Source organism: Coenobita brevimanus, chromosome 21, assembly GCF_032717465.1.
Source record: "Coenobita brevimanus isolate Jiangsu-jjx chromosome 21, ASM3271746v2, whole genome shotgun sequence".
Taxonomy (NCBI): domain Eukaryota; kingdom Metazoa; phylum Arthropoda; class Malacostraca; order Decapoda; family Coenobitidae; genus Coenobita; species Coenobita brevimanus.
The window spans coordinates 4,759,106-4,771,340 of NC_136974.1; the positions used below are offsets into that span (position 1 = coordinate 4,759,106).

General features: G+C 41.7%; 1 protein-coding gene across 1 annotated transcript in view; it reads right to left on the reverse strand.

The window, feature by feature from the left end:
* LOC145392087 (uncharacterized) overlaps positions 1-11,439 on the reverse strand; it is a 181,951-nt gene extending 170,512 nt beyond the window's left edge. Inside the window, exon 1 of the mRNA XM_080266541.1 lies at positions 11,287-11,439. Coding sequence (XP_080122667.1) covers positions 11,287-11,439 — 153 coding nt within the window. The remainder of the gene's footprint in view (positions 1-11,286) is intronic.
* Positions 11,440-12,235: the final 796 nt, after the last annotated feature.

The following is a 12,235-nucleotide window of genomic DNA, read 5'->3' on the forward strand; positions in this document are numbered from 1 at the left end:
ATTACACTGGAAAAAGCACTTGAAATTTTGAATCAACAGGATGACGAGGAAGCTAATTATGAAAAAGCTGATGTGGTTATTGTTCCACCAGATGTAGATGAACTGACTGATGAAGAGGATGTCAGCGAAGATGTTATTGGTGAGATGTCTGTTCAAGATGTGCCAGGTTCCTTAGAAGTTCATATTGAACAAGTGCCAGCTGAAGAACATGCTACAAACAAACCTGGTTCAGGTACATCATTCAGACAAAAAAAGAGAAAAAAAATGGGAGAAATGGAGTTCCCCCGAGCTAAGCCCTGTATTGGACTATATAGCCACGCTTAGGGTTACAGGAGGGAGCTACCCCTCCGGAACGGCAGCCCTGAGGCGAGGCTCGAACTTGCAATCCCCGATTACAAGTCCAGCGCGCTACCACTGTGCTACCGCCCCCCCCCAAAAAAAAAAAAAAAAAAAAAAAAAAAAAAAAATTGTGCCTCTGAACCCATTTGGAAACACAAAGATCCCCAGTATACCAAGGTCAAAGAGCGTTCTCAACATCATAGTGACTGCTTGCAGAAAATGAAAGAAAGCCTAGAGAATTTATCATCACTTGAACTGTTTTAGAAGTTGCTAACTCCCTGCATCTGTGAGCATCTGTGAACAATTACAATGCCTATATGGAAGGTGTAGATCACCATGACTGGTTGGCTGGAAAATATGCAACCTCTCTGCGGGGAAAGAAGTGCTACTGGCCTCTCTTCATACGTTTGTTAGAAATGAAAGTTGTAAATGCTTGGATTATCCACAAATTCCTGTATGAAGGAAAGAACAGCTTGATTTAGTGAGCTTCAAAAGAGCAATATGTGTGCCATATCTGAAGCTTGGTGATGCAGGTGGGAAAATAGGAAGAAAAAGCAATACCCCTGGTCTGTCTACAAAACTAGCTGATGTTCGGTATGACGGAATGGACCATGTTATTGCAAAGCGCCAACAGCAAAGACGTTGCCAAAGAAAACCATGTTCAAAGAACCAAGAACTTACTGTGTCAAATGCAATGTAAGACTCTGCGTAGAATGTTTTGCTCAGTATCACAAAAAGTAAATATACAGAAACCAGCTATTCTTTTTTCTCAGTTTACTTGTCTTTTGGAGATAGCATGTTATTTAGTTTCAGCACAATTACATCCTTATACATGCATTTTTATGTAAATACACAGAAGCGAGCTGTTCCTTTTTTAGTTTACTTGTCTTTGGAGATTGCATTTTATTTAGTTTCATCCAAATTTTAGTCTTATCCAAGGGTTTTTATGTTTCTGTTATTTAGAGAAAGTATGTATTACTTTGTCCCACTGTCCTCATTTGAGGACAGCTTATTATTAGAAGATTATATTATATTGTCCCAGTGTCCTCTTTTGAGGACAGCTTATTCTAAGCTTACTGAAGGAAATAAAGTACTGTAACAAGCATGTCTTATCTTAATTCATTCTATACAATAAGAATTTCATGAAAATGCCCGAAAAATCTTCATTAAAAAAAGTTGGGATATAATGGGTTAAGTGTGACCTCAGGGATAAGGGACTGAACAGGGAGGCTGCAATGGATCGTGCAGCGTGGAGAGCCGCCATTAGGTGACCAAGGCCGACACATGCAAGCATGTTGGAGCCTTTAAAAACGAAACGAAACGAGGACAATATTTACTTTAAAAATACAGTATGTGGTAACTGAATTTATGAGTTTTGTTAGAATACCTAAGAAGGTTTTGCATAACAATCACTTTAATACGATGCTGTACCCCATTTTATGATTTTTAAAAAATGAGTGCTAATATCACCCCACTGAAATGGTAATATTGGCAACTGGGGAGTTTCAAATATTGCCCAAAATTAATTTTATGAGGAAAGTTTTGAGGCAAAAAACTTTAAAATATAGTACAGTATGTTGTTTCTATATGTCTTTCTTACCACAGAGATGTTTCATTTGTAGTGATGGCAACCAATAAATTAACAAAAACCCAATTTTTTTTCTACTGATATTTTCCCCCTGTACAGAATATAAACTGGATGATGGACTTCACCGCAAGTATAATATCAGCTGACAATCTGAAAGTGTATATGAAGGTTCACAAAAATCTCACCACCTCTTGGTAACCTGGGCCTGTCCAACTAGCAGAGACACTGACTTGGTTATGACTGGAGGGGAATCTTGGTGCCTTAAGATCAACATCAATAAGACTGGTTCTGTCATGGTGTTGTCCTGGATGTAGGACCACACTTCAATTACTAAATGAATGGACACTCAATGCAGTTCGTTAAATCTGCTTTTGACTTCTGACTATTGGTCGATTGCTCACTCAGGTTCCACCCAAACATTCATACAATTACCAACATAGTTGGTGGTACTGCATCTAACTTACTAAATCATCTTCATTATCATCCGGACCTCCTTTCCCACCCTAGGGCAGGGTGAGGAGTAGCAACGTCCAGACAGCCCAAATTTACCCACTCCAATGAGTCACGCTTCCATTCACTCACCATTCAAGCCCCCAGAATCCTGGCTCTATCTGATACACCAAAAACATTCACCACGTACCGTAGCTTCACATAAATGTATTCCTTAAGAGTCAATCCGGACCCTGTCACCATATAAAGGGGTGCCAAATCCTGAACACGCACTTCTCCTCACAACATTCATCCAGCCAGCTCGATCTATTGTCAGTCCCCTAGCCTCACCAATTCCAAACCTCTCTTCCTCATACACTTATCCACCATATCCCTCCATCTTCTCCTTGACATACCTCACCTCCTCCCTCCAAATTTGCTCAAATAGGCTATACCTTTTCCACCACTCTATTGTTATTCATTCTCTCCACATGACCATACCATCTCAGTACACTCTCTTTGATTCTGGTGTCCACAGACTTCCTCACTCCATACTGTATCTTCCAGAAATCACATTGTTTCGTATCCTATCCTCTCTCTGTATTCCACATACATTCCTCAGCAGTCCCATCTCCACTGCTCTCACTCTTGACTATTCATTCATTCATCATCCAATGCCACATCATATTCTCACATCCATATGTTAATGTTGGCACTAACACTCATTCATGTACGGTAAGCCTCGTGCAGCTGCAACACTCAAGCCTCTGTTTCTTATCGAAACTTTCATGGCACCAGCTACTTTCCTTCCATACTGGTATGTCACTCTGCTTTCCACTTCTTTTGCACATTTTCCTCTCTTTTCTATCACTGTACCCAGGTATTTCAACTCTCACACCAATTCCAGTGTCTCTCCATTTACTGTAGCTAACATCACGCTGAGAGTCACCTTCCCCCACAATCACCGTCACTTTACTCTTTTCTACATTTACTCTAAAGGCACGACATTCACAAACATCAGCAAAACTCTGCACTAGTCTACCAAGTTCCAGTCCGGTATTTGCAAGTAGCACTGCATCATCGACATACAACAAATTTGAGATACGGTATTCCATCCATCACCATTCGCTGAGGGCATCCCCCCTCTCCATTACTCATGTTTTTACTTATCTCATCATCCCATCCATGTATATATTGAACAACCCTGGGAACATCACACAACCCTTTCACACACCCACACCGATCATGAGCCATTCACTTAGATGCCCATTTACATTTACACATGCTTCACTACCATCATAAAAACTCTTGACGGCACCTAGCAGCTTACCATATAGGCTACACCGTACATGCACAAAACCTTCCACAATCCTTCTCTGTCTACTTTGTTGTATGCTTTTTCCAGATTCATGAATGCCATAAACACCTTATGGTCCTTCTCATAAGCCTTCTACACTATCTGTTTCACTGCAAATATTTGATCCACACATCCTCTGCCACTCCTAAAGTCATCCTGTTCATCACTCACCAGGACTTCTGATATCTCTCTTATTTCTCTGTAATAATTCTTCTATATACCGGTACCTTCCCTACCACACTCAACAAACCTATGCCACGATAATTCTTGCATTCACTTCGCTCACCTTTATTTGTGTACAGGAATACAGTAACAGCCTTTTTCCACTCTGCTGGCACAGTTTCACTCATCCATGCCTTCTTACATATCTCCAACAAGCACTTCATACCACTCTCTCCACTACGGTACCGGTACACTTAATCATCCCTGCATAAACCTCATCAACACCAGCCGTTTTCCCATTTTTCAGTCATTTCACAGCGTTCTTCACCTGTGTGAGTGTCATGTTTCCTATCATTGCATTTCTTCTCTGCACACCCCCAAAACCAATCAAGTTTACAGTTGCTCTGCTCTCTCTATTCCCATTCATCAGGCTTTCAAAATATTCTTTCCATCTGGTCCTTACTTCATCCTCATGGTTTAATAATCTACCACTTACATCCTCCACACTTTCACATTTATTTCCACTGTCATTTTTACATTTCCACACCTTCCAGAATAACTTCCTATTTTCTGAGTAATTTGCACTCATTTTTCTTCCTTGATCATAATTTACCTCCTTTTTCCTCTTCACTAGTTTCATTACATGCTACTTGCTCTCAATATATGCAGTTCTTACTTCAATTGAACCCCTGTCCAGTAACCACTCTAGCCACTTCCTCTTTTCCTCCACTGCTCTCTTAACCTTTCATCCCACCATGCCATACCGGTACCTTTCTTCTTTGTTGTTATTCTTGTTCCACCACACATCGCTTTAGCATTCCTAATTAAGTACCAGTAATCCCATGTGCATTCCACAGGCTGTCCAGATCCATTTCATTCCAATTCACTGATTCTAACTCCTTCCCTACCTTGGTCCTGTATTCATCTGCCACTTCTTTGATCTTCAGCTTCTCGACTTTCAATCTTTGTCCCTGACTGCTCCTCTCTCCCCTGGTCCACCTAACTCCTCTCAGCTTATCTTGTATACCACAATCATGTGATCTGCCAGACCTCCACAACGCCCTTGTATCAGCAACCATTCCCAGCATCAACCTCTCTACGAGCACATAATCAATCAGGCTCCATGCAACACAATCCTCGTTCCCTCTATACCATGTATATTTATGTGTATCTTTGTGTTTGAAATATGAGTTACAAATGCACAACCTCCTTCCTGACACATATCCTTCAGTCACTTCCCATTACCATTTACTTCTGACACTCCATTACAACCCACTATGTCATCTTCAGGACAAGTGCCTAATCTTCCATTCATATCACCCATTATGATTACTTTATAGCTCCTGGGCATTTCCCCCACTGCTTCATCCAGCTCATCCCAAAACCTGCCTTTCTCTCTCTCACTCCTGTCATCACACAGTGCATAGACTACAATCAGTCACATTCACCTTCTCAAACTTAAACTTGACATACATCTTAAGCTGACACATTTGTAATTGCTCCTTCCACTCTGCCACACTTCGTTCATGAACAGAGCAACTCCTTCCTTGCATCTTCATGCCAATTTATGCTCATCCTCACACACTTTAATCCCTTCCACTCCTCCACGTCACACCCTTTCATCTCTGTTTCACACAATGCCATCATGGCATATCCCTCACTCTTGAACACATTCACCACTTCCAACCTCTTGCTCTCCTCATTCACACCTCACATTCCACATGGCCATGCAAAACTGCCCATTTGGTTGGGGCCCTGGGCAGGTATTCGGCCCTCCAAGGTTCTCCGAAACATTTTGCCATGATTAAGTGATTTTAGACAGGGGAATCTGGAGGACACTTAAACCGGCCAAAAACCCCATCTGCCCCTCTGCCCCCGCCATCTGCCCCTCTCCCGGTGACAACTCGAGGTGCCTGGAACCACTGTCTGACTCTCTTCTTCTTCATTTCTGCAACATTCGCGGCCTTTCATCTAACTTTCGCTCTGTTGAGCACCACCTCTCCTCCTCTAAACCTCACCTTCTTTTTCTGACGGAGACTCAGCTGTCTGAGGCAACCGACAGCAAACCCTTTTCTGTATCCTCCTACTTTCTCTATACTCATTTCAAAGCCAAAGGTGGCTGTTGTGTATACATACGCAACGATTTATCTTGCTTTCATGTTCCTGAACTTGATTCTTCTGAATTCTCCACACTCTGTCTTCAGCTTTCCTGTCATTCTCTGACTAAATATATCTGTGCTGTTTACTTATCCCCTAATTCTACTGACTATCAAAAATTCTTCAACTATCTTACTTCTACGATGGAACACATTCTGTCCATTTCTCCTTTCTCTGAAATCTCCATTCTTGGAGATTTCAATGTTCACCACCACCTTTGGCTCTCCTCTCCTTTCACGGATCCACCTGGTGAACAAGCCTACATCTTTTCTATCCTTAATGACCTAGAGCAGCTTGTACAGCATCCTACCCGTATCCCTGACCGCCTTGGAGAGAGCTCCAACATACTTGACCTCTTCCTCACAACTAATCCTTCTGCTTACTCTGTTAATCTTTTCTCTCCGTTGGGCTCCTCCGATCACAACCTTATTACCTTAACCTGTCCTATCACTCCAGTGCGGCCTGTGGACCCTCCAGGGAAACGTCGTCTGTGGCATTTTGGAGCCGCGAACTGGGGGGGCCCTCAGGCAGTACTTCTTTGATTTTCCCTGGAATGATTATTGCTTCCATGGCCGTGAGCCATCTGAGTGTGCCTTGCGCATTACGGAGGTTATTCTCTCGGGCATGGAAGCATACATTCCTTTCTCATATCCTTTGACTAACGCAAGAAAGCCTTGGTTTAATCACGCTTGTTCTAATGCTGTCCGCAACAAGGAGAAGGCCTACAAAAGGTACCGGAGCCAACCCACCCCTGAATCACATCATCTTTACGTTTCTGCCCGGAATCGTGCTAAGTCTGTTCTTCGCTCTACTAAAAATAATTTCATCCATACTAAATGCTCTCAACTCTCCAACTCGAATTCTTCCCGCTCCTTCTGGCACCTTGCCAAAAATCTTTCTAACAACTTTACCTCATCATCCTTCCCTCCTCTTTTCTACTCTGATGGTTCTGTAGCTATTTCTTCTACTGATAAAGCAGATCTCTTCGCACAGACTTTCTCCTCCAATTCCACCTTAGACGATTCCGGTGCTGTTCCTCCATCACTTCTCCCCTCTGACTTCCTCATGGCTGACATTAAAATTTCTTCAGTTGATGTATTTTCTGCCATCACTGGCCTCAGTACTAACAAGGCATATGGGCCTGATGGGGTCCCTCCTGTTGTTCTCAAGAACTGTGCTTCTGTGCTTACACCCTGCCTAGGCAAACTCTTTCGCCTTTGTCTGTCAACTTGTACCTTTCCTTCTTGCTGGAAGTTTGCTCTCATTCAGCCAGTCCCAAAGAAGGGTGACCACTCCCAACCCTCCAACTATCGTCCAATTGCTTTAACGTCCTGTATTTCAAAAGTTTTCGAGTCAATTCTTAATAGAAAAATTTTAAGGCATCTTTCCTATCACAACCTTCTTTCTGATCGTCAGTATGGGTTCCGTCAGGGACGCTCCACTGGCGATCTTCTCACCTACCTTTCAGACTCCTGGTCATCCTCCTTTCGGGACTTTGGCGAAAGCTTTGCCATTGCACTTGACATCTCAAAGGCTTTCGATCGAGTCTGGCATAAATCTTTAATTTCCAAACTGCCCTCCTACGGTTTCTATCCTTCTATCTGTGCCTTCATCGCTAGCTTCCTTTCTGGTCGTTCTATAGCCGCTGTTGTAGACGGCCATCGTTCTTCTCCTAGACCTATAAACAGTGGTGTTCCTCAGGGCTCTGTCCTATCACCAACTCTCTTCCTTTTATTCATCAATTATCTTCTAAGCTGTACATCTAACCCTATCCACTCATACGCTGATGACTCCACCCTTCACCTTTCCATTCGGTTCCCGCAACGCCCATCTCAACAGTTACTTCAAGAAACAAGGGATGAGGCTATGGCACACCTAATGTCTGACATGGCTCGTATCGCTGTCTGGGGTAAAAATAATATGGTTGTCTTTAATGCATCTAAGACTCAGTTCTTACACCTATCAACCCGACAAAGTCTTCCACAGGTATACCCATTAATGTTTAATAATATTCAGCTTAATCCTGCATCATCCTTGAACATGCTTGGGGTTTCATTTACTCGGGACTTATCTTGGAAAGACCATATTACATCTCTTGTAAAATCTGCTTCCAAGAGATTGGGTGTGCTAAGCCGACTCCGCTCTTTCTTTACCCCTGCACAAATGTTGACTCTATACAGAGGTTTTATCCGCCCCTGTGTGGAGTACAACTCTCACGTGTGGGGAGGCTCCCCACATACAGCTCTTCTCAATAGGGTGGAGTCAAAGGCTTTTCGTCTCATTAACTCTCCTCCTCTTACTGACTCCCTTCAACCTCTGTCTCTTCGCCGCACTGTTGCATCTTTATCTCTTTTCTATCGCTACTTTAATGGTCACTGCTCCTCTGAACTGTCTGCTTGCATTCCTCCACCTCTACGACGGGCGCGTAGCACCCGTCTGGCAGCAAACTCTCATCCCTTTTCTGTCCAACTCTCTAATGCAAGAGTTAACCGTTACTCCCAGTCTTTCATTTATGCAACAGGTCAGCTCTGGAACTGTCTCCCTCTATCTGTTTTTCCTGCTGCCTATGATCTCCAGTCTTTCAAACGCAGTGTGTCCAGGCATCTCAAAATGATCGGATCTTGAATTTGGCTCTCTATTGTATTTTGTTTTTCTCTTGGAGGGAACTGTTACTGCGGGCCATGGCCTTTGGTTCCTTCTTCCTCGCATAAAAAAAAAAAAAAAAAAAAGTTATATGGTTACCATAAAATGGTCCTGGGTACAGGAAACTATTTGGCATGCCACTCAGTGTAGAGACCATAAGGCATCCCTACACTGAGTCAGTTGATGATGGGCGCCCCCATCTACCACTAAAACGTACAGTAACCAAGACTCTGCATTAATGATCTCACTATATCTTACTCATATCCTTCCAGTGATTGAATTTTCTTTAGGTTGTGTGGTACACTAGTTATGAAGGGAATATGTATCAGTTAACCGTTACTCCCAGTCCTTCACTGATGCAACATGTCAACTCTGGAACAGTCTCCCTCTGTCTGTATTTCCTGCTTCCTATGATCTCCAGTCTTTCAAACGCAGTGTGTCCAGGCATCTCGAAATGATCAGATCTTGAATTTGGCTCTCTCTTGTTTTTTTTTTTTTTTCTCTTGGAAGGAAAAGTTATTGCAGGCTCCTGGCCTTTGGTTCCTTCTTCCTAAAAAAAAAAAAAAAAAAGGTTTGTTGGAGGGGGTGTCGCATTGGTGGACAAAACAAACTGCCGTACAGTGTTATCCAATATAGACTACGTTACTTGTCTTACCACTCTTGGTATATATTATGTGCATGGATGGTTGCTCAGGGCTGATCTTATCAATGTCTTGAAGATTGCAATGGACTGTCACTCATCCAGGCCTCTGATATTTTGAAGCTTCAAGTTGCCACAAGGACCTGAGGACATCCTCTTTAGATATATATTCCAAACTCATGCTGAAAGTGAGATACCCAGGAGTTTCTTCTCAATCAGAGTGATCAGTTTCTTGAATAGTTTGCTTTCAGCTGTTGTGTTATCTCAATTTGTCAGATTTCAAGAAAAGATTAGCTGAACAACTAGACTGAAGACTATGAATTCTAACTTGGACAAAGGCTAACTTGCTCAACTTACTGACTACTAACTTGCCTGCAGTAAAGGTTTGGGTGTTGTCCAGACTACGAGATTCGTGTACATCATAGTAATTCTCATCATATGTGAAACAACACACTTACCAGCGGTTGTCCAGTAACTTTTTTGTTGATTATGTATGACAGCGATGAAGTATTTCCAAATTTTCCATTGGAATGAAGTGTTGACAGGATCCTTCATTATTTCTTTTAGATTAGCACATATAGTGAGCTTTTTTAAAATGTTGGTTTTTAAAAATGTTCGTAAACAAGATGTTCCATTATTGTACTGTACGTAATACTGTGAGAATTATATTTTATAGAATATGAAATGACTTAATTGCTCAGCAACGTTTTACTAACATGTATCACATTTACGTCTCCTGTATGACATGTATAGAGATCAGCTTTATGATTGCACCTACCTTCGCCATCGCATGGTCGCAACATGGTTAACAAATGCTCTTAATTAACGATACTGTTTTGGCGCTAGTTTTATGCAATGCACATTTTAGCCTAGTTTGTATACTGTTAGGTACAGCTAGTTATAATCATTGGGGGCTCTGGGGGCCAAAGCCCTCCAATTAGGCTTCCACTGCTAATGGGTGGCATGAGGGGGGGCTTTGTCCCCTACTGGGTGACACGCTTTTCTAGACCGGTATGTGCCAAAATGATTGGTAAATAAACTGTGTACATTTCAGTATGTTTGGTGCACTGGCGCATTCAGTCAACAGGATCGACAGTACACATGCTGTCACGAGTGTTGCTCTGGTGGCTTTATTTAATATCGCAAAACAGGTAGGCTACATGTTGTTCTTTTTATTTTGTTTGTCAAAATTTTAACGTTAATAACCTACGATGTATCTACCGTAGTACTAAAATTACTTTGGTTAAGAATGTTGGTTTAAAAAAAACAGCTTGAATCCCTACATCACTGTTGTTAACATTTGCCACTTTTTCTTCTTGATTAAGTTAATGTTACTGGCATAATACAGTATACATATACTCCTGGAGTGTTGGCATGTTTGGGGTTCCCTCAAAGTGAACCCATCCTGGTAAGAATGATCAAGAGGCAGGAAATAACATCTATACAAATAATTACCACTACCCCATGAGCTGTACTGGTAAGTATAGAATTTTATTGTGTCCATTACATATGAACAAACAACCACTTCTTAAAGCCAACGGTACCACATCTCAACATGAAAGGTTTCAATAACAACGATCACTCAACAGCAATGTGTGGTTCCTGAACAACAATCCCTAAATGTAATGTTTGCATGAAGAATAACAATCTGGCATTGCAACTGAGGGTATATTTACTTCTGGAACTGACAAACACCAGGACACAACAGTTAATCATGACTGGGTTGGTCATTACCTTGTGCATTACATATCCAGTCAAAACTGAAAATCACGTAAACCTTTCACGGCCAATACTTTAAACAGGCCTAAAACTAGTCGCTAGTCCCTCTGCCCATGACAGGAATTTTTCTCACGTCCGACACAATGTAGGTTACCAAGATCCTGTATGACTTGACACTGGTTATCATCATACATAACACCTTAAAACACCATCCACCACCAGTACGTCATTGCACGCACAGCGTATACTGACCAAGTAGATGAAGAAGGGCGCACACACGAGGTAGAGCCACAAATACAGGTGGAAAGTGTTGCAGAAGACATCCTGGTGAGGATCGTAAAACCAGCCCCCAGTGAGTGACGCCCAGATCCCCTGCCTCAATATCTCCACACTCTGGGACCCCATTACTCCCCTGGACCTCGACCTCTCCACCTACACGGCCGTAGGGGAAACTAGGCGAGGGTCTGGTCTATTTTCACATTCTGCTCATCCGCACTTTCAGCCATGATAAACTTAATGGATCATCTGATGGTTGTGTTGCTGGAACCTGTGCCCGCACAAACATTAACCCTAAGTTACTTTATTTAAGATCTGAAATGATTAGCACTGATCTTTCTAAGGCAATTAATGTTTCAATAATATTATTAATTGTCAAAGCCTTAGTGTTCGTGAAGTTTTAGCCAATGTTTTATATTTTGCTGAGCACTTAGCTGATAGGTTTTGAGTACTAGCAATACTTTGTCCGTTTTCATAGTCGACACTGTTATTTCCCTTTCTAAAACGTATCTTTTGACATTTTTACGCTTACATGAAGGTAGAACAGATTCATTGAAATACTTAAATGTACTGAAGTATAAACTAAGCTCTCATATTAGAATTTTCGTATTTATTATCTTTATTTTCTTTTCATATTAAAGGAAACGGTCACTGTCACGGGTGCCAACCTAAGTTCAACCCGAGAGCTTACATCGACATTTGAGTTGCACATAATTTGCTACTTGCAACCTCCCTAACGGAATATGATAACCGTTACCCGTGTTATCGGCTTTTAGGTAGAGTATGTGTAAGTATATAAAGTACATGCATATGAACACTTAAAATTCTGTTCCACTTTCATCCACATTATAAGTGTATAGCTTGTACTATTATAGGCAAACTTACGTTGTTTTGAAAGCATTTTTTTTTTTTTTTTTACTTTTTT